Genomic DNA, 26,219 nt, shown 5'->3' with positions numbered 1-26,219 from the left:
CCTGGGTGACCAGGGCCTGCAGGGGGAAGAAGGTCCCGACAGGAGCCAAAGAAGGGTGGGAAAGTTAGTCTATCAAACAAAACTGGTGTGGCCACCACCTGGGACCCATGGTAGCCCTGAACTCTGCCTCTTAATGCTTTCACCCCAGAGAGTCCACCTGCGCCTAGAGCCCTAGAGAGCGGGCATGAGCATCACAGATGAGGAAGGTCTGGTCCCACTCAGAGCCTAAGAGGTCATGAGGTACATGCATGAATGTACATTGTTGGTTTCCTTCCAGCTCCAATGAATACCAAGCTGCACAAGCCAACTTGGCCAGATCCTTCCAGGGGAAGTTTGACAGGATTGTGGTCCCCTGTGTTGTTGCCAGTGGTGACATCAAAGACAGGAAGGAATTGGAACCTCTGAGCTTCAGGTGTGGGGTTCTTGCAACAAGATGGGGTGTGATCCTTGTACCGCCTCTACTGCTGGTCAGATCTGAGGCCTGGGAGACAGGGTCACCCTAATCTGCCCTTGTTTGTCCTTGTCCTGCCTCTAGCCCCCATAATACTCTATATCTGGAGCTGTGGTGTCCAGCAGTGGCTCCGTCCATTGTGCTGACATCCAACAAAGGCAATAGTGTCCTTAACTTTGGTGACATTGCTGTAGGTAAGTTCGAATTCTACACTAACAGTCCTTGCTCCTGAGAACATACCTACTACTCTCACCAGCTGCTCCCTGACCTTGCTGTAGAAACAGGTGCTAGGATCTGTAACCTGACTCTGCCACATTCCAGGGCATCGAAGTATAAAGAAGATCACCCTCCAGAACATTTCCCCTGAGGACCTTGCTGTATCCTTATCCATGCTCTGTGAGTCAGCTTCCAGGGTTGGACAAGGGGGTGAGGTGCGTGGCAGAGCCTGCAAAATATTGTATTCCTCCTTGATACTCGGTCCTAGTTGGAGTTCTCAGTGCTGAGCCCCAATGGCCCCTTCGTTCTGATAAACCCCTCCAGGAAGCTGTGTTCTGGCGAGTCACAAACCCTGGCACTGTCCTTCTCTCCCCATGAGAGCACGCTGGTGAGTGCAGCCCCAGGCAGTACTGCTGCCCCAAGACCCCCACACTGCAGGACCGTGGTGCGGCCACAGGTAGATACCACTGTGTTCTCAGGCCCAGGTGATCAGTGAGAGCCTGAAAGCAGCCTGTTTTTCTGAGCCAGCTCTTGTCAACAAGTCTGTGGAGCAAGAGATCCCCAAGCCATCTCAGGGGCACAATGCTTTCAGCCAGGTACTCACGGCAGAGTTCTATGCCTGCTCTTTGCTAAAGCACGTGATCTCCTTAGGTTCAAGAAATCCTGGACATCATCACCAAGAGAGGCACTCTCAGCCTCACCCTGACCGGCACAGGTGTGGCATCCATGATCACATGCTCCATTGAAGGCAACATCCTCAACATGGGCTATGTGCTTGCCAGAGAATCTGTCTCAACAACTTTTAAGGTAAATTAAGCCCTTCCTTGTCTCAGCCCCCTGAAAAAGGATTTCTTGGAGCCAGTGAACATTGAAAGTACCCAGCTGGTTGGGAAACACCTGAGGCATAGATCGCCTCTCCCTAAGTCTCTGTTCCCAAGAGGCTGTCATTTCTGATGTCTTCCTAGCAGGGACCTGAGCCTTTACTTGTGGGAAAGCTGGGAGCACCCTCCCTTGGCCTGAAGGATATTTCCTGTCCGTCTGCAGCAAGCCTTCTGCTTTGCTTCTCATTTGCTTCTCTTTGGAACTCTGCCTAGGTGCCCCCATCCCCGTGGATAGACCTCTGTGGAGACCCATGCTGAGAGCTGGGCGCCCTCATCTCCCCATGAGCATGGTCTTGTTTCACCCTGAGGGCTACCCTGGGTTTGGACTCAAGCAACCTACTTGCCCGCCTGCACTGGTGGGGTCCTGAAGTGGAGTGCCAGACAGGGTGCTCTCCAAAGAGAGGGTTGAGGGTGGGGAAGAGACTAGATGAGGATATAGTTCAGCTAAGAGGAGCTCTGAAGATCAGCTGACAGGCACAGAGTTGGCCACACAGTTGGGCAGGGAAGCAGGCTGCCAGCCAGCCTGCCTCAGAAAAGGCCAGTGTGAGCTGAGTGACTGAATCCCAAACACTGTCACTGTGGTTACTGTTGGCAATGCCACCAGAAAGGGCTTGGAGCATAATGTCACCTGGGCCCATCTGATGTGATCCAGCAGCAGGCAATCTCATTAGGGACGCTGGCGTAGGGCAGCTTAGGGTTTGTTAGTTAGGGACGCTGGCGTAGGGCAGCTTAGGGTTTGTTAGTTAGGGACGCTGGCGTAGGGCAGCTTAGGGTTCTTTAGCTGTGTGAATTCTTGCTCTTGCAGCTGCAGAATGAATCCTCACTTCTTATTAAGTTCTGGATGCAGCTGGAGAGCCTCTCCAAAAAAAGGGATGAGACCCGGCAGCAACTACCAAAGTTCCTTACCTCCCGTGAGCAGAGGACTGAGATTGTTGGTGAGTTAACTAACACACTGTCAGGAATCACAGGGGTACAGAACCATATGCGCTGGGAAATGAGGGTACTATGTGGCGTGGAGTTGGGCAAGACAAATCACAAAGACACCGGGCAAGAAGGAACGCAGGGGGTGTGAGGTCAGTGGAGCAGTCCTGGCAGGGCTGATCATAACCCCGTCCTACCCACAGGCACACAGAACCACAACGGGCAGAGCGTATTCAGTGTTGCTCCAGTTGAGGGACTCATGCACCCTGGGAAGGCTCAAGAATTCACTGTGACCTTCAGTCCAGACCATGAGAGCCTCTACTTCTCTGACCTGCTCCAAGTGGTGCTCTTTGAAAAGGTAGAGCTCATAGCAGGGCCCCCACAGATCCCATCCCGCTCTGGGAGGGACTCCTGTGTGTCCCTTATCTGCCCCTGATGGGAGGTATTTATTATCTGGCACCCCGTGTTGGAGGATGTCAGGCAGGGATCAGCATCCCCTCAACTCGCCTCAGTTCCCAATCCTCAAGCAGCAGGGCAGTCTGCTATGCTTCTTGTCCCCAGAAAGTCTCCCATCAGATCCTCCTGAAGGGTGCTGCCCGCGAGCACATGATGTTTGTGGAGGGAGGAGACCCACTGGATGTGCCTGTGGAGTCCCTGACAGTGATCCCTGCCTTGGACACAGAACATAGAGAAGGTAAGCCTCCACCATGTGATTTCTGGCTCAGGGAAAGGGGAGGCAGGGATAACCTCGGGGAGCAGTGAGCGGGTCCCTCCAGCACCCCAAGCCCAGTAGGCATGCATACTGAGGCCCATTGGAAGAGCAGATTTGCAGCCCATCAGCCCCAGAGCCAGGCAGGATGATCTCTACGGAGCAGATTGCTCTGAGAGGTTCCAGCCTCACTCCCCAGCTCTGTGTGCTGCCTGACCCTGACAGCTCCCTCACTGCCTGACCCTGACAGCTCCCTCACTGCCTGACCCTGACAGCTCCCCTCACTGCCTGACCCTGGTCAGCTCCCTCACTGCCTGACCCTGGTCAGCTCCCTCACTGCCTGACCCTGACAGCTCCCCTCACTGCCTGACCCTGACAGCTCCCCTCACTGCCTGACCCTGACAGCTCCCCTCACTGCCTGACCCTGACAGCTCCCCTCACTGCCTGACCCTGACAGCTCCCTCACTGCCTGACCCTGGTCAGCTCCCTCACTGCCTGGCCACATCTTCCCTCTTAACCACTTCTCAGCTAGATCTCTCTCTCCAGAAGCTGAGGAGATAAAGCCCATTCTGGTGACCTTGAACTATGTCCAGTTTGACACAGACACGCCAATCCCACCTGCCACCCGAGAGCTGCAAGTGGGCTGTATCCGGACTACCCAGCCGTCACCAAGGAAGGTGATTACAACCCTAGCTTCGTTCAACCCCAGAAGCCTCCTTGGCCTCCCTGGCCTCCCTGCCCTCCCGCAGGATGTTTGCAGCAGCTGTGGGGTGGCGGCCCTGGTCAGAGCTGAGGGGTAGGTAAAGTTGGGCACCCTCATCTCTCTGGTCCCTGACCCTCTAACTTGCAGTGGTCTCAATGCCTCGCAGACTGTGGAGTTCAGCCTGGATGGTGTCGCATGGCTACAGCACAAGGGCTTCTCCATCGAGCCGTCCAGGGCTTCTGTGGAGCGTGGTCAGACCAAGACCATCAGCATCTCCTGGGTACCACCTGCTGACTTTGATGTAGGTGCTGGGACCCAGGCTGGGCAGGGAGGGTTGGTGAAGTAGGCAGGGCACTGGGAATGAACAGATCTGTCTGGAAAGCCTACTGAGGAGCATCTCCTTCCAGCCGGACCATCCACTCATGGTGTCAACCCTACTGCAGCTCCGGGGAGACGGAAAGGAAACCTACAAAGTCATCTTTGTAGCCCAGGTGGTGGCTGGGATCTGAGGTCACAGGAACCCGCAGAGCCTCTTGGACCCTCCCACCCACCCTTGAACTCCTTCCCAGCCTTGTGGGCCAGGTCAACCCATTCCCCTAGGCCTGGGACCTGGGTATTTCCTGCTGGGCAGGTTCAAATGAAGAATCCCAGAGACAGAGCTCCCCTGCCCTAAAGACATGGCTACTTCCTGCTGCCCTGAGAACAACAAGACTCCCCCGCCATACACACAGCCAAGAATACTAATCCATCCTCACACAGCCTGTTCCTAGATGCCCCACCCCCACCCCCAGATCCCAAGCCCACCAGCACCTCCTCAGGCTTTAGAGATCCCAGGAGATAGCGCAGGCCTGTCAATAAACTCAAAGAACCAACAGAAGTGTGCAGTGGTGGGGGTGGGGTGGGGGGCTGGCTAAGCATAAAGTAGGGTGGGAGGAGAGCCTGGAGGAATCCTGACCCACTCTCCCCGCTCACAGACCCCAACCCATAAAACAGTGTTCTGCCTAGTGAGAATCTTCCAGAGGGTGTAGTCTTGCCAGATAGCTAGAGGTTAGTTCACCCTGACTCAGTCACTGGAAGATCCCTCCAGATCATGCAGTTCAGGTGCTGGGGGTGCAGAGCCAGGGTTGAGCCTGGTCCAGACCTGGAAAGGTGAGGGAGGAGAAGCAGAGGACAAGAGGTATCACAGCCCAGAGAAAATCCCCTAAGTCTCCCAGCTCCTCCCAAGTCCCAGGAACCTAGATGATCCCACCCAAGGGATGGGCAGGCACGAAGTGGGCCCAGCTTGTGAGTTTTGGTTTACACTTGTCTGAAAAGAACAGATTTTGCCTTCCGGGCCCTAGCCCACCCAGCCATACTCCTGCTCAAGCACGGCGGCCAGCACAGCTTGTCGGATGCTTTCCATCCAGCCCACCCTCCTATCCGTGCAGCGTGACTACACCCCATGGGGACAAACTATCAAGAGAGCCTTCTCAGCCTTCCTTGGCCTGGCAGGGCCATGGGGGGTGATGGATCTGGGTGCTCTCCTGAACACTGCTCTGTGTTCTGTCCTTAGTGCCCTTGAAACCTTGATGCCTGACATCGCCCCTAAGGGAGCCAGCAACATTGACCTTAAAGCAGCATTTTGCAGGATTTCTGCTCAGTAACCTTGGAGGTACAGGGCCCCAGGCCTCCACTGCCATGACTGAAGCTGACTCTTGACCTGTTTCCAGGTCAGATGGGTGGCAAGAAAGCAGCTCCACTAAACCAGTGTGAGATTTGTGAGGACACGCTCTGGGGAGAAAGCACCACCCCAGGCAGGCCACGCTATCCTACCTAGGTCCTCTCTTCTCTGGACCCCAGGCTCTGATCTGGGCCTCCGGCTGCTTTCTTCCTATTCTGGTGCTGTGTGTCCCCACCCCCAGCACCAAACACAGCTAAGGCAGAGCAAAGGAGGGAAATAAAACAGGAGAGAAGTTCACGGTCTCTGGCAGAACGGGCCCTTGACGGCAAACACAGGTCAGCTGTAGACAGAACCCTGAAGGACTCTCCAGTGAGGGAGAAAATCTGAGTGTAAAAACAGTGAAGAAACAGAGGCAGAAGGGAGGGCAGGTGCACCTCCTGTCCTTAATCCGCCTGACTGTCCTGACCGCCCCTGCAGTCTGAACCCTGAAGGGAAGAGCAGCCTGGCAGAGGACCTAGCCTGGAGGAGGAAAGATTAATAAACTCCCCGGGAAGAGGCGGCCACTTCAGCAGTAGAAGAAGCAGGCATTTCAGGTTGAGGGAGAGGGCTGGAAAGTGGTCTGTTTGCAGCGCCTCAGCAGCCCAGAGCCAGGGGCTGGCTCCAGATGTATCCCCGTGGAGGATGCATAGCAAGTGTCCTTGAATGGCGGTTTGGAAAGCTAAACCCCAGTTTATTAATGGTGTAGACCCCACCCCTTTTACCTAGAGGATTGTGGAGTATGAGGGTGGATTCTACTTGTCCTAAGAGGCCACAAACCAACGCAAACCAAAAGTTTCAGGAGACCTGGTTTGTGAATGGGGATGGGGAAATGGAGGATAGGGGTGGCTGGGTGAGGGGTCAGTATGATACAAGAGAGACCCGTGTCCCATGCCCAGAGCAAGACCTGCTCTATCCCCTCCTAGGGCTCACATTGGTCCTTGGTCCTTGAAGACGCAGAGTGGGGTGGTATGTGTGTGTGCGCGCGCGCCCTGTCTCAAACTCTGTGTGTGTGCGTGCGTGTGTGTTTGTGTGTGTGTGTGAGCGATCGCGTGCGTGCGCGCGCGCACTCTCCAGGATGGTAACCTCTAGGGACAGAAAAATGGAGGGCCGGGAGCAAGAAGGGAAGCACACCAAGGTGGGCGTGATCCTGGACCTTCAGCTGACAAGGCCCGGGGCGGGGCCTCACCAAGCCGAGCGGACGCTGGACTGAGTTACGCTGTGTCTGCGGAACATGGCCCCCGGGCCGCCAGTCACACAGGGGCTCTTGCTGCTGCTGCCTCTCCTGCCGCTGTCGCAGGTTGGTTGGGTTTATGGCAAGTGGGGCGGCCCTGAGTTGGGCCCCGCCCAGCTCAGGCTCACCCTTGTCTCCACAGGTGACGCTGGGTTCCGCGGACGGCGACTGTGACCCTTCGGACCAGTAAGTGGCTGGGGACGGGAGAGGTGGGGGTGAAGGCGGGGAGAGACCGAGCCCGGCCCACGCGCTGGGAAAGGCTGGAGCAGTGGAGTGAGCTAGCAGATACCCCACCTGCTCCAGGTGCCGCTGTCCCCGCAGGTGCCCGCCCCAGGCCCGCTGGAGCAGCCTATGGCATGTGGGGTAAGTGGAAGCCGAGGCGCCAAGCCTCTGGTCCGACGGTTCCTCTGAAGGTAGTCCTAGGCTAGGCAGGCCAGACCCCTTCCATCTACTGCCCCAAACTCCCTGGACGCTGTTTGCTTGAAGAGCTCTTGAGCCCCAGGCGGCGTTGGAAGCACGACCTGATCATAGCCGGCAGAAGGCACAAGGATTGTGCAGTTGGCTGGGGACAATGTGTCCTGGGAATGAACCCAAGGACACCTCTGTCCAGCCCTAGAGAGCCAGCCAGGGCAGACTGCTCCTCGGGCCAGGATCTAGCCAAAGAAGTTTCTGGCATGGAGAGACTTCGCTAGCTTGCATTTCACCTGTCTTGGGTGGTTGGGCATGACTGGCCCCAGGGTGCAAGTGTGCGGTCAGTCCCTACTCTTCTTTGCCAGGCTTATCCTGCTTGCCATATTCCTGATGCTTCTGTGTGGGGTCACGGCCAGCTGTGTACGGTTCTGCTGTCTGAGGAAGCAGCCGCACACCCAGACACACATGCCACCAGCATGGCAGCCCTGTGACCTGACAGCCATCCCTGTGGACAGTGACAGCCCCGCACACAGCACTGTAACCTGTGAGTGTCTGGGGACCCACCAGCCACCGTGGGGGCGGTGGACACTGGGGTGAATGCTGAGCCATCTCCACAAACCCACTCTTGTTTCCTGCAGCCTACAGTTCCGTGCAGTACCCACTGGGCATGCGGTTGCCCCTGTCCTTTGGGGAGCCGGACCCTGACTCTATGGTCCCTCCCACCTACAGCTTGTATGCTTCCGAGCTGCCTCCCTCCTACGATGAGGTTGTGAAGATGACAAAGGCCAGAGAGGAAGCAGCGGCTCCCTCTGGGAAACTTAACTCTCTGCCTGAGGCCTTGGGGCTAGAGACTACTCCAGGGCACCAAGAGCCAGGCCCCAGTGCCCAGCAGCCCTAGCTGTGCCCCTTTGAAAAGGGTAGGATCCTGGCACTTAGAACCAAGGACCCCCACCTGTGCCATCCTTCCCCTGGGAAGGCCAGCCATCCAGCACATTGCTGCAGACTCATTGCTATGCAATGCCCGGCCAGCCAGCCTGCCCTGGATTGGCCCCTCCTCCTTACCCCTCCCACCCATGGGGCCCCAGCAGACCCTCAGCCCGGAGGAGCCTGGACCTTGAGAGCTCAAGCGACTGGCAAATCAGTCCTTTGAAGAGAGAATAAAGTTTACGTGAACATGGTCTCTGCCTTTGTGGAAACGGCTCTAGGGCCCCCAGGGTGTAGACAGAGAGGGCTAGTGGGGTTCAGAGCCTAGATCTGGACAGTGGGAAAGGCCAAGATCAGAGCAAAATGATCTGAACTGTGTGTCCAGGACTGTCCACATATCCTTCTTCAGGCCCAACTCCTTCCAGTCGGGACAGTGAGAAACAGTAGAGCCTGGCTGGAAGATTTCATCATCGATGCAGAGCTGTAGGCAGGGAGGGCGGCAGTGGGCAGCTGATTCCCTGGGCAGTCCTCCCGCAAACAAGCAACTATGTTACTGGACCAACCTGACGGACTCTCCTGCCATCTGCTATAAACCTGGGGGTTGATGGGCAGGTTAGCAGCCTTCCCTGGCCCAAATGTTTGTTTCCCAGGCTGGCCCATTGCTCACCTTCACAGACCCCATCTTGGTCAGTCTCCTTGACTCGACCTTCGTTTTACTGCGGGTCCTTAACACCCATTCATGAGCACATACCTGCCAGGGTCTCACGCTCACCCACCATCTGCTAATGTCTTTATGAACTGCACCACCAACCTGTAGGCCTAAGGCCCTCTTCACGTATGTCCTTGCCGTCCTCCTCAAAGCTGCCCTTAGCTTGCCCTTAGCTGCGGGCTTCCACAGAGTAAATCCCCATCGGCATCAGGGAGCCATTGCAGTTAAAGAACCCTTCGTCTGCAAAGAATTTTACTGGTCCAGGAACGAAGTTAGAGCTAGGCTCGGCTCACTCCTATCCTTTCCCCTCTAGCTGCTTCTCCCTCCCCACTCACGTGCACAGGTGGTCAAGGCCCAAGGCTGCTCCCACACCCCACACACCCTGCCAGCCGGGACTTATAGCCTCTGCCCAGCTCACTCTTCTTGGTGAAGCTGATTCCCAGCAGGCTCTCACTCTCCAAGCTTCACCTCTCCATTGCCCTCCTCCTCTAACATCAAACAGACACCCTGTTTTCCTTAATCTGCTCAGCCGCATACCTTTAACTCCAGCACTCAGGAAGGAGCTAGGTGGATCTCTGTGAGCTCAAACTACAAGAGTTAGTTCTAGGACAGACAAGCACCCAGTCTGTACATTCTGTAAGGACACCTACAGGTTCCTTCCTGTCCAGGGGAGGGTAGGAAGTAATTACTATCTACTTGGCTACCCTTTGGGGAACATAATTTAAAGGAGGCCCTGATTTAAAAGGAGAAGGCATTCAAGAGCAAGCAGTTGTGTGATGAGCTTCATGGTGAGTGAAATTCTGACAGAGGCAAAAAATAAGTAAGCAGGAGGTGGGGGGCAGTCATGAGGGCCAGATGAAGGCAATCGGGTGGGCACACAAGAGCCAGGGAGGGCACAGGCCAGCCTTGTGAGGTAGCACAGGGACTAAGTCTATGTGACAGACCCTGGGGCCAAAGCAGGAAGGAGACAGCAGATGAGACATGAGGTCATGGTCAAGGTTCCCAGGTAATGGCGTCCCTGCCAGCAGGCCATAGGACTAGGAAGACATCCTAGGGAAGAGCATTCCAGCCTTTACCTCTGCACATCCTTGCAGCAGCAAATCCCCGTGAAAGCCTTCAGAAGGGGATGCTCCACCCTGGGCCTGGAGAAGGAAGGCTCCACCTCAGGCTCCGGAGAAGCCCTCACACTTTGGGTGCATTCTCGGCCTGCAAGCTCTCCCCAAATTCCCACCCCATCCAGCTAGTCCACCAAAGGTTCCACTGGGTGCTGAAACCACCAATGAAGTGACTCCAAGCTGCTTTGGGTAGAACATGGAGAACAGTGGTCCATGTTTTTATCTACGCTCAGCTACCCAGGGTCTCCTAGGTACAAGATACAGATTCCGAAGTCTTTTAGGGGTAGGAAATCCTGCCGGCCTTGTTTCAGGATAGATTCAATCTTCCCTGCAGAGGCCGTTTCCTGAGCCGTCTCAGGCGGGCATCTCCTTTCCCTGAAGATGAGGGCTAAGTGTCAGGAGCAGAGGGGCAGAGACAGGCTGCATGGGCTGTTCCCTTCTCGTGACTAAACTCTGCATCCCCACACACATGAACACGAACACACACACACACACACTAATAGATAAATAAATTTTTTAAATATGGTAATTATCTCTTTACATTTTTAAGTTCAGAGCTGAGGAGATGGTTCAGTGGATTCAGAGCACCAAGGTTCTGCTTCAGGGACCCTCACTGAAGGTGGCCACTTACTGGTGAAACTTCTTGCAAAAGGCCCAGATTAACCAGCTAGTTCCGCGTTTGCCTTGGTCTGGCTGCTCTCCCATACTCATGGACTCAGTTCAGATCCCACTGCCAACACTTGGCAGAATAACTAAGTGGCACCCTGCACAGATGGGGCTAAGAGTCCCCAGCTTAGAGAAAAACATGGCAAGTTTCCTGCAGACAATTGGGGGCTAATTGGGGGTTTCTTGGGAAACCTGACGTCTCTTCCACTCAAAACAGCAAAGCCAGCTCCTTAGGGAGTAGCAGGATACCACAGAAGCATTCACTCTGTGCCCACTTACACATTTGAGTTTTTTTTCAAATGGTCCTAGACAGACAGGCCTCAGGAGATATCTCCCAATCAGATTTGATGTTTATCAATTTTGAAAAGAACCATGGCTTTTTGTTTTGTGTGGAAACACAGAGGCATAACCCATCCCCCAATGCACTGTCCAACTTCCACTTTAAAGCCAAGACACCCCTAAAGTGTCCGGGCCGGTTAAGTTCAGCAGGCATTTCCACATGCCAATGTCCTTCTCTGTTCATTAGCGTTCAAAAAAAAAAAAAAAATCAAAATTGCCAGACAGTGGTGGCGCACGCCTTTTAACCCCAGCACTCGGGAGGCAGAGGCAGGTGGATCTCTGTGGGTTTGAGGCCAGGCTGGGCTACAGAGCGAGTACCAGGACAGGCTCCAAAGCTACAGAGAAACCCTGTCTCGAAAAACAAAACAAAAATTCAAAGTTAACAAAGCACCACGTAAGGCCCAAACTCCCTGTGTTATAATATTTTCCATCCGTACGTGGCTTATGTTTCCATATTACTTTATTCTCTCTTTAAAGACTTTATTATTCTAAAAATACTTATTTTTTTCTATGACTGTCTATATCCATTTTCTTTTTTTTTTTCTTTAGTGTCTAAACACATTTTAGTGTCTAAGCATACTCTGCCTGTTCAGAGGTTTTTGTCCCGTCTGAATCTGTCTTTACTGAGCAACTGCAGTGTTCTCTGATAGCGTGACACAATCTTAAACCGCTGTGCCAGCCACCAGACATGGCACCGGTGCACAGTGCTGGCAGTAGGCAGCGCCGGTAGCCACATCCCTGTGTGCTGCCAAGCACCAGCCTGCCTGAGAGACTGCAGGACTAGGAAGCTACATCCAAGTCCTTGTCAAGAACTTTTCTTAGCTTTCTCAGATCCTATGTTTGGACATCAGACACCATATGTAGCAAGTCTTTCTCTGTACCACCAGTTCTCAAATAATGCCATGGAGACTTATTATTAATTATGAAAGCTCAGCCTTTACTTAGGCTTGTCCCACTAGCTCTTATAACTTGAATGAACTCATTTATTTTAATCTATGGTCAGCTGCGTGGTTTGTTACCTCATTTCTCCACAATCTCATGCTGCTTTCTCCATGTCTGGCTGGTGACCCCACCTTTCTTCCTCCCCTAGTCCTCTCTGTCCCCAGAAGTCCCACCTAACAGCTTCCTGCCTAGCTATTGGCCATTCAGCTCTTTATTAAACCAATCATAGTGCCACATCTTCACACAGTGTAAAGGGATATTCTGCAACACCGTCCCTTATCAACAAAACTCCTCCTTTCAGAGCTTATACAGGGAGGCTCCAGCCGGGCGGTGGTGGCACACGCCTTTAATCCCAGCACTCAGGAGGCAGAGGCAGGCGGATCTCTGTGAGTTCGAGGCCAGCCTGGTCTACAAGAGCTAGTTCCAGGACAGGAACCAAAAGCTACAGAGAAACCCTGTCTCGAAAAATCAAAAAAAAAAAAAAAAAAAAAAAAAATATATATATATATATATATATAAATAAATAAATAAAAGGGAGGCCCCAGACAGTCACCTGGGTCTCTTGAATTGCTTAACCCGAGGAGCTTGTGGCTCTCTTTGTAGTGTATCTGACCCACACGGTTTCTTTTTCATTCATTAGTTTGCATATCATCCATTTATTATGAAAGGGAGGCATGGCGATGATTTACGTGATGAAATATGTCAGAACTTTAGCGAAAAGGGCAGCTTCATGTCCAAGAATATCGCCAGCTCTAAATGAGAAATAACTCTTGTCATCTAGACCCACACTGGTGCCTTCGTGCTCTGGTGGGATTGGCTCTGACTTTTACACTATTTGGCAGAATGTCTCTACCCATTCCTTAGCATCTCACCCCACAGCTGCTACTGTTTCCCGGACGACATTTCTTGGGGGTTTTTCTAGAAGCATAGTGCTACCTGGTTGGTTAGTTTCAGCTACACGCCTTTTAACCTCCATCAAAACTGTAGAAGAGGGGCTGGAGAGACGGCTCAGTGGTTAAGAGCACTGACTGCTCTTCCAGAGGACCTGGGTTCAGCTCACAACTGTCTGAAGATCCAGTTCCAGGGGATCTGACACCCTCACACCAATGCACATAAAATAATAAAAAGTTAAATAAACCATAAAAAAAATATTTAAAAAAAAAACTGTAGAAGAAGCGGGGAGGTGGTGGTGCACGCCTTTAATCCCAGCACTCGGGAGGCAGAGGCAGGTGGCTCTTTGGGAGTTTGAGGCCAGCCTGGTCTACAAGAGCTAGTTCTGGGACGGGCACCAAAGCTACAGAGAAAACCTGTCTCGAAAAACCAAAAAAAAAAAAAAAAAAAAAAACTGTAGAAGACTCTTTCTCCGTGTGTGTCCTGCTATGATTTTCTCTCTTTCTAGAGATGGTAGCCCTTCTAGTGAGCAGGGAGTGGTGGTTAGGGCTCTCCTTCTAGGCTTTTCCAAGTAGCCAGAAAAGTGAATGACCCCGACTTTGCTCTTGGATAATGTTTCTTACAAGTTTCCGTTCTGTATTCTCTTCTGTAAGTCTTTGATTATAGAGTCAGGACCTGAACACCCCTGGTCCAGACAGTGACCTCAGGTAACAGACATCCCCCAAAGACTGAGGGTGTTGTGGGTTTCTGTTTGGAGCTATGTGTTCATCCACAGGCTGTGGTGGCAGAATTCTTCATTTCCCTGCATTACCAAGCTCTCGCTGTGGGTCTGGACAGGGGAGATGTTACAGTATTGGCAAGTGAGTCCCTCTCATGCCTTTTACGGCCTTTGGACCAGCGGGGGATGCAGATGCTACTGAAACACCACACAGAGCGTTCTGAACATTTTCAAGATAACAAGAGCCATGCGGGGTAGGGGGGAGAAGCTTCATGGCATGGTGGGTGTCAGACTGTGGTGACCCTTGGTCACCTCTTTCTTTATTCACCCTTTCCAGGCCAACAGGAGAGAACAGTAAGGATTCTCAGAAACAATTGAGATCTGGTAGTGGCCCAGACTGGTCAGGTGACTCTCTGTGAGGTGACACACGCTGAAATGGATGGAAATGTTCTTCCGGACATCTCCCCTCCTTTCTGATTCCCTTGTTGGTGTGTTGGGATACAGAAACTCCTGGGATACAAGAGCAAGGACTGACTATTCCCCAAGTACTGGAATACTCTTGTTCACTTCTTATCTTCATTTGGGGATCAGTTCTATCTACTGATCTCCAGGATGAGGGAGTAGGGGGCTGTGGCAGGATATGATATTATGCAGCACTTGTATGTGGTTTGTCTCCCACATGGACCGGGGTCTGTTGAGGACATGGGTCCAGCACAGTGGCTGGGATGTGCTGGTTGAGCCCCGGTAACACTCACAGCCCCATGTAGATGGAACGATGCCCCCAGTTCCTTTCCTTTTCTTCTCTATCTGCTCCATGGAGTCTAGCCTCAGGCTTGTCCTCATGCTTCAGCCTCCTGAGTGTTCACAGAAAAACATTTGTGGGGTTGGTGGCGGTGGCACGCAGAGAGCGGGAGAATGGCAGGCTCTGGGGAAACTTGGTATGTTGGTACACGACCCACATTCACTGGTTAAATACTGCGTGTCCATTGCTCAGTATTTGCCTTTGACAAACTCTGTCCTGAGCCACTCAGGACACAAACCAAGAGGTCGTGGTCTGCCTGTAGATCCCAGAATCATCTTTCTTGTAGGTTTGGAGTCTCGATTCAGGAATAAGTCTGGCTACCTGAGATATAGCTGTGAGAGCAGGATCCGGGGCTACCTGAGAGAGGTAAGGCCATGCTCAGATCACACTGAGGGAGGATGGTGCAGTTGGTGGAGTTGCCACTCCACTGCTGATGCACGTCTGCAAGGTTGCCTGTGAGGCTTGCGTACCTCAGAGGAGCAAGAGCTTCCTTCTCCTGCATCTGAGCTCTTCTGTACTTTAGCCTCTGACCCCATCATCTAGCAGGTATTAGAACCTTTCTGGGCCGTGTCCTTTGGATAGGGTCAGAGGCCTCAGCCTCAGCTCTTTGCCAAGGATGCTGTTACGTAGAACAGCACCAGCTGGCGTCTTATGCAGCGGGCAGGTCTGTTCTGATGAGCTTCATTCCATTATGGAGAGGTTTTCTGCATCTCCTCCATTGCTCTGATGATACCTTCACGATCGGGTGGTTGTTTCCCCCCAACACTTGTATTTATTTATTCTCTGGGCGCTTGGCAGTCCTCTGACCTTGGAAAAATGGAACACAGGACCGAAGACACCTTTGCTTGGGGTGCTTTGTAGACAGGCTGTGAGCGACTATTGGGTCTCAGCTCTGGTCTCCTCTGGGAGGGGCGGCCAGCGGCTCCACTGCACCCAGCCTGAACTCCAGGAGGAGGCTGTCCTTGGTGTCCTGATACCCTGGCTTCCTTTCATGAAGACACGAATGCCAGTGAGGTGCAGAGTGGAAGGAAGACCCTCTATGGTGGATGGGACCTGCCCATACCGAGAGCATGAGGTGCCCCTCATTTTGCCAGGTGAGCCTTCTGTGCCTCTCTGCACTGGGCTCCACGTGACTGCCTTCATTCAGATAGGATGAGCAGTGGATGGGTGGTTTGGGGACAGCAACTTGTTTTGGGGACCTTCTTCTCCCTGTTCTCCTTGGGGTAACTTGGGTAACCGCCCAGCAGTTGGCTAGTGGCACAGACCTGGGGCTTCTCCATCTGTCTGTCTTTACAGCATCCTCTTCAGCACCCAGAACATGGATCATATGTCAGTGTCTGTCACCAAGATTCCAGTTCACTAACCAGAACTAACCCAGCATCTGCTTGGGTTCCTACCCCTGAGCTTCTTGGTTAAAAGTAGATCCTAAGGCTGCATTCTTCCTCTGTGCACACCCTCCTCTGAAATCTTCTTATCTCGTGGTGTAGCTCGAGTTGGATGTCTATGGGGAAAACCTGACAGAGCCCCTTGCTGGTTGAAGCCACCACCCTCCCTTCCTGACCAGGCCTGGAACCTGACTGCCCTGACTGCTCTCTTGTCGCCATGAACACTGCTTGCCTGCCCCGGCCCTCTGGGCTCAGAATCTCCACTGGGCATGCTCTAGGACTTCCTTCTCAGGCTGCTGCGGCACTGCCTGTACTCACCTACCTGTTAGCCGCCCTCCACAGAGGAGTGAGGTCCGCAAGGGCAGTGTGGCGGGCAGTGGGCCCAGTGGTGCTCCATGCGTGACTGCTCTGCCCAGGTTTCTTCTAGGTGGCAGTAACAACCCCAGGAGGGCTGATAGAATTCACAGCTTGAGTTTGCAGGAACAAAGCCAGGCGTGGGTCCCCCTTCACCCTGCATGGCCAGGCAACTGAAACAGCAGGCATGGGTTCCCCTTCACCCTGCACTTTCTTTGTTTTTAAACCTTTCCCTTTCCCCTCTCTCTCACACAGTGGGGTCAGCTTGGCCTTTGCTGCTCATTTGCATGTCAGGTTCCGCATTGATTGGCAGGTAGAAAGTGCTGCAGGAGCCCTTACATGGCTGTGTGCTGTCCCTGTACCCCCCCATATCTACCTCAACCCGCTCAGCGTGTCACAGCTGCCGATGTATGGTGTCTAGTGTTTTGTACTTCATGTGGCCTTCCTTGGTGATTGTCCCCACATGACCTAACATCACCGGTGCCCTGACTGATCCTAGTACTGACCCTCTGGCTGCATGGACGGGGGCCCTCTTGTCGGTGCTGCTCCCCTTATCACAGAGGGAATGCTCCTCCTGCTGACTATGGGATCTTAATTCACTCCCCCCGCCCTCACCATGGGATCTTGCTCTGTAGAGCAGGCTGGCCTTTGGATCCTCCCACCTCAGCCTCCCAAGTGCTAGGATTACAGATGTGAACCTCTCTGCCTGTCCTGTTCTTGTTTCGTTCTCCCAGCCTGATGGGAGCATTGTTGATTCCACTTCACAGCCCCCCGAATGGCCATGATGTGATAGCTGAGCAGTGGTCAGACACTCTGACTGTAGAACTAGGTGTAGGCTGGCTCCTGACAGCCGATGTGTGGCGTAGGTTGGTGATTGAAGGCAGGCTTTCGGGCACGGGCAGGCCACAGGCAGGCCATGGGCTCAGCGATGCCTCTGGCTCACTCTCACAGATGAGTGCTCACACCTCTGCGGTGGATACAGCGGCTCAAGAAGAATTCCAGCGGGTCCTCAGCTCCATGTGCCAGAAGCTCAAATCCCAGAAGTACAATGGCAGCTACTTTGACCAAGGTGCAGAGGCCAGTGAGCGGCTCTGTACTCCGGAAGGCTGGTTCTCGTGCCAGGTGAGCTCTGTGTCCTTCATTCTGGGGTCACTGCCTCCTGGGGGTGAGAGGTGGGTAGGACATTCAGCAGCTGGCCTAAGAGTAGGTGCTGGTAGCCCTCAAGTTCAAAGTGCGGGAGGAGGCAGGGATGGTGGCGTGCAATTGTTGGGGTGTACAGTTGTTAGTATATGGCACCGTAGTCGTGCAGGAACATGTTGGGAATAACAGGTCTGCTCCTGTGTGGATCTGTAGAGGCACCTAGCGAAGGATGATTCTCTAGTATCAGGGACAGAAATGCCTTCATCTTTTGAAAACTCAGAATATTAAGATCAGGGGCAATGGAATGTTAGGGGCAGGTAGAATTCCAAGGACAGCATTTTTAAAAATCAGGCTTAGTTTTTTGAATATGAGTGTTTTGCCTGTGTATATGTCAGTGTCCATGTGTGCTTGGTGCCTGTAGAGACCAGAAGAGGTTGTCAAATCCCCTGGAACTGAGGTTGCAGATGGGTGTGAGCCACATATGGGTGCTGGGAATCAAACCTTGGTCCTCTAGAAGAACAGGCACGAACCTCTGAACCGTCTCTCCACCCCACAAAGAGAGAATTTTCAATCTCCAATGAACAGCAAACACTTTTGTTTTTTAAAATGAGGTCTTAATATGTAGTTGAGGCTAGACTTAAGATCACTATGTAGCTGAGGCTGACTTAATATTATTTCCTTTTATGTATATGTGTGTAGTGTTTGTGTGGGAGTGTGCACAGGCCACGGCATGGGTGTGGTCAGAGGACAGACCACACCTGGCCTTTACGTGACTTCAGGATCCAAACGTGGTTCTCAGGCTTGCGTGGAAAGTGCTCTTCCTGCTGAGCCACCCCTGGCCTTAACCTCTGCCTCTCAGTGCTGGGGATCACTGCCTGGTTCAAATGTTGGTTCGTGGATTGAACGCCTTGTGGGGCCTGCTCCTTTGCAAGCTTGTTGGCTTGGAGGAGGACAGTAACGTACCTCCCTCTGCCTTTCCAACCCCTGCCTCCGTCCCTGCAGGGCCCCTTTGACCTGGAGAGCTGTCCTTCCAAACACTCCATCAACCCCTATGGCAACAGGGAGAGCCAGATCCTCTTCAGCACCTGGAACCTGGATCATGTGTGAGTGTCTGTCACTGAGATTCCAGTTCACTAACCAGAATTAACCCAGCATCTGTTCAGGCAGCTCAGGTCTGGTCCATTACACCTGTGTGCTTCAGGCCCAGGGACAGACCCCAAGCGCTTATGGAAGGAGCATCTGGAGCGATGCTCCTGACCTTCCAGTTGTCAGTGCCCAGTGCTAAACTGTCCTGCCCCCTCCCACCCCCATCTGTGGGTGGATCTGGTGGCCTGGCTCCTCATGGCCCAGTGGTGGATTCTAAAGAGAGTGGGTGCTCTGTGTTTGAATCAGGAGTCTGCTTTTGGGCTGTGTTGTGGGAGGTCAGGGCCAGTAGGATGGTATCGCAGCTGGGCAAGCTGCAGCCACTCCCAACCAGGGCAGGGCAGGATGTATTCTTACAGCTCTTGACTGTAACTACCCTTGACCTTGCTTTGTGAAGGCAAAGTGCTCCAAGTGTCCACAAATGGCTACCTGGCTCTTGGAGTCAAACTATGAAACATATACAAAGAGTGAGTTTTATTTGAGGGCCCCTTTATCCCTCAGTACTCAGTGCCCCTGCCCTGTTGCCACAGAAAACCACTCTCCTGAAACGTGCCCCGTTAATGCCTGCTGTACACCTTTGCCAGCAAGTGTGGACTTCCATGCCTGTGCTGCCCTCTGGCTCCACGGTGCTCTGTCCACACAACTCAGTGCACAGCAGACTCCTTCACTGTTTGCAGACTAGCCCACATTTGTTCCCTCCTGGGCATTTAGGCCATTACCTAACCCTGGGATGAAACTGTCTCCCAGTTCCATCCCTGTCCATCTGATCTGTGGACCGGCTGCAACCACAGCTGGCGAGCAATGCAGATTTGGACCCCACCCAGCATCAAGAGGGCGTCCGGGGGTCTGGTGTGGACTCTCCATGAGAAAGAGTGCCCTGGCTCTGACCTCCAGGCTCCTTGGGAAATCGATACCAGTGTTCCCCTTCCGAGTATCTCCAGCCTTCTCTGAATGTTCCAGCTCACATGCTTGCGAGTTGCTCCATGCCCTCGCCACTACTAGGTGTCACTGAGCCTCTTTGCATTTCCCTGACTGAGGAGAGCACCCACTCTGCGGTTTCTGTGTTTCCTGGCTCCTGGGAGGCTGAGGCCTCTTTGCCATTCATGACTTTCTTTCATGTTGCTTCCTTTTGCTCATTGTTTACTTTTTGTATCCGGCACTGCTTCTCTCCTGGCTGTCTGTGAGAGACATTGTTGCTATAGTTTTGCCACATTTCTGATGTCTTTTATAACAACTGGATGGGGTGGCCTTGGCGAGTGGGCCCCTTTCTTAGGGTCTGAGGCACTGTTGTCAGGATCCTGACGGCAGGCCCAGAGCCTGCACAGATCCTGCCATTCCTCCTGCAGGTGCAGGGGCCTCTGTTGGCTCCCCATTGCCTGTAGCTGCGTTTGCCCTATGTTTAACTGCAGGATGTTATGCTTTTATTTTTATTCCTACTTTGCACTCCTCTTAGGGTTTCTCCTTGTTTTCTAGTTTCTCTCTTTTGTCTTTTAACAAATGCTGAAGTCTACGTGTCTCCGGCTGCACCTGACCTTAGTGTTTTGGGGTCAGTGTGATTGTTCTGACTTGTGAGCCTTTGGCAGGTCTCGGAGTCCCAGGGCTGTTCCCTCATTCTGCTCTGGTACCTGAAGGTTGCGACTCCTACGCCCACTCTGCTCTTTGCCTCACGCTCCCCCGACTCGGTTTCTGTTGCCATCAAAGAGGAGGTCTCTAGTTGGCACATTAACTGCCTTTTGTCCTGCACGGGTCCCTCCTCCTAGTGGCTGCTCAGCATGAATAAGTGTGACTGGGTTCGTCTCATTGTCTGTTTGCTGTACCTGTTGTCCTGGTCTCACTGTGTAGCCTGGACCCGCCTGTTGCTCTTGCAGGGTTGTGTTTTGAGTGCTGTCCTGCCTGGCTGTAAGCCTGCAGGGATGCTTGTTTTCATCTCAGTACCTACTTAGGCCGTCCACTTCTCTGCTCACTGCCTCCTACATCTCCCTGCTCCTGCTAAGGGCTGGCTAATGAGTGACCCTCGTGCTTCTTAAGGAGGGCCTGGGGGTGAACTCCCTCCTAGAACGTCAACCACTGAGCGAGTGCAAGGTGACTGTCTCACACTGGGTCTGGGATCACAGGCATCTAGGTCCCTTCTGCTCTCCCTGGTGGAGGCTGATCACATTGATCCCTGGTGCCTGCTCATGGGAGCTGCTGCCAGTCAGCATTCTGCCTTTTCAGTCAAGACTGGTTCGTCCCCCTTACCTGAAAGGGATACACAGTGAAGACTGGTTCGTCCCCCTTACCTGAAAGGGGTACACATCCAGAGCCAGCTCTTTCTCTTTGCTTCTGCTGTGACTTGTCCTCCGTTCCGATTCTCCTCTGCAGTCCCTTGGATTCCCATGGGCATTCTGGGAACTCCTTGCCACCTACCCACCCACTTTATGCTGACTCTGCTTGCCTGCTCTGGCTCAGTGCTGTTGTTTTGGGGTAACTTCCTGCTGTGGAATCGGTTGCAAACACACACACACACACCACCGCCCATACATTGAAACTGTCACACAATGAGACTGCATCCAGAGACTGGGCCTTTGGGAAACAGTTCAGGTGAATTGGTGTCCTAGGGAGGAGAGTGATCAACAAGAACAGATAGTCTTGTATGTGGGAGAGCGTGTTCATGGTATCACTGCCGTGTGAGGACAAGCCAGCAAGTTGGCCCTGATCAGACCAGACTGTGCAACGGCTTAGACTTCCAGCTTGGAGCTGTGGAACGATAGATGAGGGGGAGGTGGCTTGCTTTCCACTCTGCTGTTCTTGGGACTGTGTTTGGATCTGAGTTTCTTTGGTGACCATTTTTCTGTCGCTGGCTTGTCAAAGTGTCTCTGCAGAGTGGTCTGCACTTCTTCCCTGGAGGCGTCTCAGTTTCAGTAGCTCTGAAGCAACACATTCATTTTGCTTGCCACTTTTGTGTCACATTGGTCATACACACTTTGGTCACATGCCTGTGGGAGACACAGGATTGGGGAGGGTGGTTCTGTGGGCACCTGTGTAAACGGGAGTCACTCTGATGTAGTGAGGAGGAGCGGCCGGCTACGTTCCTGGCACCCGGCCGCCTGCACGGCTAGCTTTATACCCGAAATAATTACACGGAAACTGTATTCTTTTAAACACTGCCTGGCCCATTAGTTTTAACCTCTTATTGGCTAGCTCTTACATATTTATCTAACCCATTTCTAATATCTTTGTAACACCACGAGGTGTCTTACCAGGAAAGATCTTAACCTGCGTCTGTGTCCTGTGGGAGAATCATGGCTACTGCCTGACACGGCTTCTTTCTCCCAGCATTCTGTTCTGTTTACTCTGCCTATCTGAGCTGCTGTCCTATCAAAAGGGCCAAGGCAGTTTCTTTATTTAACCAATGAAATTAACATGAAACAGAAGACTTTCCCCCATCACTCTGTGCCAAGAAGCACTCCCACGTGGGGCTCGGCTTTGTTGAATGACCATGTGAGCCGCCTGGTCTTGCATTCTTTCTAGTATGTTAAGCAGTACCCACAATTCAAGTTTGCAAAGACAGACAATGGCATTGCTAGCACCAAACTCTGCTACACTGACCATGCCTGCCCACGACCATGTCAGTGTTGGGCCAGTGCCACTGGTCTGTGAAGCACAGTGCTGGGCTTCTCTGGTGATTTATCCACAAGCCCCATCCATTCCACTGCCCCTGCCCTTCTGGGATATTCCCAGCTTAGGTTCCTTAAGAATCTTCAAGATCCTCCTGCCTGTTACACCTGCTAGCAGGTGTATTAGGGTTTCTGCTGCTGCGATAAAGCACCAGCCAAAAGCAGCATGGGGAGGAAAGGAATTATTTCATCTGAAAATATACAGTTCATCATGAAGGGGTCAGGACAGTCACTCGAGGCAGGAACTGACGCGGAGCCCACGGAGGGCTGTTGTTTACTGACTTCTTCAGCCTGCTTTCTTATATAGTCCAGGACCACTGGCCTAGGGGTGGCACTGCCCACTGTGAGCTGGGCCCTCCCACACCAATCATTAACCAAGAAAATGCTTCACAGCCTTTATTTTTTTTTATAATTTATTTATTTTTATTAGACATACATGCAGGCAAAACACCAATGTTATCTGAGGGTGTCAGATCTTGGAGTTAGACAGCCATTAACTGCCATGTGGGTGGTAGGAATTGAACCTGGGTCCTCTGGAAGAGCAGTCAGCACTCTTAACCAGAGTGCCATCTCTCCAGCCCCCGCTTCACAGCCTTTATACACACCAGTCTGATGCAGGCGTTTTCTCACTTGGAGGTCCCTCTTCCTAAATGACTCCAGCTTGTGTCAAGTTGACCAAAATCTAAGCACCACAGCAGGGGTATTTGCTATGGTAGACTGTGCTATGAGTGTCTGTGGCTGGTGGGAAGGGCACAGCACCCCGCGGAGCGTGGCACTGACAGCAGATGGGCTGTCTTCCCTGACTTGGCAGAATAGAGAAGAAGCGCACCGTGGTGCCCACGCTGGCGGAAGCAGTCCAGGATGGGAGGGAGGTGAACTGGGAGTACTTCTACAGCCTGCTCTTCACGGCCGAGAACCTGAAGCTGGTGCACATCGCCTGCCACAAGAAGACCACGCACAAGCTGCAGTGTGACCGTAGTAAGATCTACCGGCCCCAGGCAGGATCCAAAAAGAAGCAGCCTGCTCGTAAGCGCCCGCCGGTGACACACGCCAGGCCCTCTGAGGTGATGCAGTGGTGATGGGGCTATTACCCTTACATTTTGTCACTCTTCTAGGCCCAGCCTGAGTTTTGTTTTTAAAAGCAAGTATATTTTATGTTTAAAATTTTTTACATTTGCCATACATAAAATAAAGATTTTTTTTCCAAAATAGACGTGTCTAAAAAGTGTGCACGTATCGAGAAAGGTGGGGCCAAGGGCACAATAACAGCAGCCGGTGACGGAACCATTGCCCCGGCTGAGTCTGTCTTCACAGCCGTGCGCAGCAGTGCCTCAGGACAGCACCATGGAGCTTTCTGAGGACCCGCTGCCTGTCTTACAGTCACGGACGCACACTGTTCACAATGTGTGGTCTTCCATGTTTCTGAGGGCAGTCCTTTTCAAGTACCCGGGACATGTAAAGTCACCGCCGGCGCCAGGACTGGGCTCTCTGAAGTTTGACACTCGCGTGTGTGTGTTGCCTGAGTGCACGTTAGTGTACCACGTGCATGCAGGATTGGATACCCGCAAGAGGAACCCTCCCGTAGGGGCCGGGTGTTGGCGCTGGTGACCTCGTGTCAATTCTGTGTTCAACTAAGAGTGTGTTCTCTTGGAGACGCCATCCAGAGATCTTCAGACTCGCTGCGCCGTCTGCTGAACACGAGAGGGGAAGACCCACACTACATCTCGGCGTCGTCCTCATCCTCGTCCTCTTTGGCTCTGAAATGCATTTTTCTGAACTCTCGTCTGCTCATGGCAGGACAAGATGAAGAGGCTGGTGGCAGATCCTTAGAGGGAAGAAAACATGGCTTCAGTCTTGAGTGGCACTGCCTGGGCACCAGATCGAAACCTGACCACGGTCTGCTCTGGGCCCTTGGTAAGAAGGAACGCTATCCTACAGACTAGGGGCAGCAACAGAAACATGGCTACATGCTCACAAAACCACAGCTCTGACTTCCTAACCTGTTCACTGTCCAAGATACACCCAGGGGGCTGGAGCCAGGAGCCCTGCCTTCCAGCCTGTAAGCCCGAATGGGGCGCTGCAGGGGAGGAGCCTCCCACTTACACAGAGCTCATTTTCTTTTTCTCAGTTATGTTTACCTCTGAGTTGTGGCCTTATGGATACACAGAAACCTGGGAGCCCATGATGGCAGCTGCAGTTTGCTGCCCGCACTGCAGGAAAGACAGGAGGCAACACTTACGTTCAAGCCGTGCCAGGTCAGAGTCCCTCTGCAGGGGGGATGAGGCCCAGCCACCCTCCCCTCTGTCACACTGCTGGTCCTCTGCCCCGATAACATGACGCGGAATCTGGCTGAGGCCGGCTGCCCCGTGCGGGCCCGGGTCTGGGCAGCGTGGCGGGGCCAGGACGCCAGGGCAGGAAGCCGCATTGTCAGGGGCCCCACTCGGTCCCAGCGCCAGCGCTAAGTCCTGCAGCCCTGAGTCCTGCAGCCCCGAGCCCGGAGGAGGCCGTGCAGGAGCCGCACTCCCGGGGCGGGGCTGGAGGGGGATCCGAGGCGGCCGGGCCGAGCAGCCGCCGCCGGCCGAGCCAAGCGAGGCGCCCGCTCCTCCTCGGTTCTCCAAACGGCGGCGCGCGTCCTGCCCGCCCGGCCGCTCACCTTCCTGCTCCTCATGAGTGAGCGCCCCGGACCCAACGCTCCGCCGCCGTCTCAATCGCGCGCTCGCCACCGCCGCGTCTGACGTCACCGCCGTATCCGGATCACGTGCAGTGGTCCTTCCTGCAACCAGGTTGAACTTATAGCTGGGTCCCACACTGGCAGGTGATAGTGGTTGGAAGTTAAGAACTTTCTCTGGTGGTCTGCTCCTATTAAGCTTATCATGGTTGGCTGAGTCCTACAGTGAGGCCCCAGACAGGTGGCCCAGCCTAGCTCTGCCAGCTGCGGGTCCTGGCTTCATTGTGGGCCTCAGCAAGAGCCTAGCGGTTAGATGCATTTGCAGTAAACAGTTTTTGAGTTTGACCCCAAGACCCACTAGGTATCCTGTGACCAGATTGACGCTCCCTCACGAGACTGACTCATTCTCTCTCAAAATAAATAATGTAAAAAATAATAAAGATCTTGAAATACAAATGAAATCTTTGGTCTCAGCCTCTGGTCTTGCTGGGTGGCTGGGACTGAGTGTAATGGTTTAAGTAAAACGCTGCAGGTTCCCGAGTGGTGACAGTGGGCAACGGGCCACGAGACCATGCTGCAGGTCCCTGAGCAGCGGCAGGCAGCAGGACCAGAGACCACAGTGGACCACGAAGGCAGCCAGTTCCAGGTAGGGAGCTGCATGCTGGGTGAGAGACTGAGCCGGATAGGCAGCCATGCAGAGTGAGGCTGGAGTTATGGAGGGGAAAGGGGGAGGGGAGAAGGGAGAAGAGCAGAGAGAAATGGGGGGGGGGCGTAGTTTTCTCCAAACTGCTTCCTACTGTTTATTGGCCGAAGTGTTTTTAGGGTTCATGAAGACCTTTTGGGGACTTGTTCCATCAAATCACTTAGCCTGGAAGGAATTCACAGGTTCTTCTATGGAAACAAAAGCAGAACCTCTTTTCCAAAGTAACATATCCTTAGACTCAAATTTTGAAGTCAAGATAACTTTAAAATATATGTTAGTTTAGGTTAGCAGCCCCCAGAAACAAATGTCTCTCTGCAGTCAAAAAATTCAAAGAAAACACAATAATATACATAGTCCAGATTCTCTATTTTTCATCTTTGTGTAGCTTATTTTTCTTTACTCCTTTAATCTATGATTGTCTGTACTCTTATATTACTTTAATTGTCTCTTTAAAGACTTTACTTCTCTTTATAACTGTCTATACTCTTTTTTTCTCTCCCAAGCCTTCGTACATTTTTAAACACATTGTGTCTTGTTTAGGGGTTTTAAATGTCTGAATCTGTCCTATTGTGCATCTGCAATCCTTTTCTGACAAGAAGCATTTAAAAATAGTAAGCAATGTGGTTGTCGCAGCCTTGGATGCCAGCTCCACCTCTCTTGGCCTTTCCATATGACAGAGGGACATTTACTGCCAGTTCTGGGACTGCTGGGTGGGAGCCATGCTTACCACCTCAACTCTTGGAAGCACCATGTGGCACATAAATCTTTTCTGTCTTAGTTAAAGCTAAATCTGCTATGCAGCATGCTGCGTGGCCTAGAAATGTCTCCGTGTATGGTGGCAG

General features: G+C 52.9%; 3 protein-coding genes across 16 annotated transcripts in view; 2 read left to right on the top strand and 1 right to left on the bottom strand.

Moving 5' to 3' along the window:
* Cfap74 (cilia and flagella associated protein 74) overlaps positions 1-4,742 on the top strand; it is a 57,948-nt gene extending 53,206 nt beyond the window's left edge. For 2 of the 6 annotated variants that reach the window (XM_057783783.1, XM_057783782.1), the window contains 11 exons: positions 278-412; positions 536-645; positions 773-828; positions 936-1,055; positions 1,319-1,474; positions 2,354-2,483; positions 2,673-2,827; positions 3,031-3,163; positions 3,725-3,855; positions 4,048-4,182; positions 4,289-4,742. In XM_057783783.1, coding sequence (XP_057639766.1) covers positions 278-412; positions 536-645; positions 773-828; positions 936-1,055; positions 1,319-1,474; positions 2,354-2,483; positions 2,673-2,827; positions 3,031-3,163; positions 3,725-3,855; positions 4,048-4,182; positions 4,289-4,390 — 1,363 coding nt within the window. In that variant the 3' untranslated portion in view covers positions 4,391-4,742. Of the gene's footprint in view, positions 1-277; positions 413-535; positions 646-772; positions 829-935; positions 1,056-1,318; positions 1,475-2,353; positions 2,484-2,672; positions 2,828-3,030; positions 3,164-3,724; positions 3,856-4,028; positions 4,183-4,288 lie in introns of those variants that run through there. The other 4 variants (XM_057783784.1, XM_057783785.1, XM_057783787.1 and 1 more) reach the window with 4 other exon arrangements.
* Tmem52 (transmembrane protein 52) lies at positions 4,739-23,182 on the top strand. Of its 9 annotated transcripts, none has more exons than XM_057783789.1 (8): positions 4,813-6,877; positions 6,954-6,997; positions 7,133-7,174; positions 7,588-7,766; positions 14,615-14,694; positions 17,019-17,189; positions 18,210-18,310; positions 22,818-23,182. In XM_057783789.1, the coding sequence occupies exons 1-8, from the start codon at positions 6,812-6,814 to the stop codon at positions 23,083-23,085; spliced, it is 951 nt and encodes a 316-aa protein (XP_057639772.1). In that variant the 5' UTR covers positions 4,813-6,811; the 3' UTR covers positions 23,086-23,182. The 9 variants fall into 9 exon arrangements, with proteins under 9 accessions (XP_057639776.1, XP_057639772.1, XP_057639771.1 ...); XM_057783788.1 differs by having other exon boundaries at positions 7,115-7,174; XM_057783790.1 differs by lacking the exon at positions 18,210-18,310 and having other exon boundaries at positions 4,817-6,877; positions 7,115-7,174; positions 22,818-23,121.
* Positions 23,028-25,368, bottom strand: LOC130883551 (uncharacterized). The gene is made up of 3 exons (XM_057784109.1): positions 25,237-25,368; positions 24,246-24,894; positions 23,028-23,831 (listed from the first exon to the last, which is right to left on the bottom strand). The coding sequence occupies exons 1-3, from the start codon at positions 25,366-25,368 to the stop codon at positions 23,743-23,745; spliced, it is 870 nt and encodes a 289-aa protein (XP_057640092.1). The 3' UTR covers positions 23,028-23,742.
* Positions 25,369-26,219: the final 851 nt, after the last annotated feature.

The sequence above is a fragment of the Chionomys nivalis genome, chromosome 11, assembly GCF_950005125.1.
Source record: "Chionomys nivalis chromosome 11, mChiNiv1.1, whole genome shotgun sequence".
NCBI classification, from domain to species: domain Eukaryota; kingdom Metazoa; phylum Chordata; class Mammalia; order Rodentia; family Cricetidae; genus Chionomys; species Chionomys nivalis.
The sequence above is the reverse complement of the archived record's forward strand: the minus strand, read 5'-3'. Positions and strand labels throughout refer to the sequence as shown.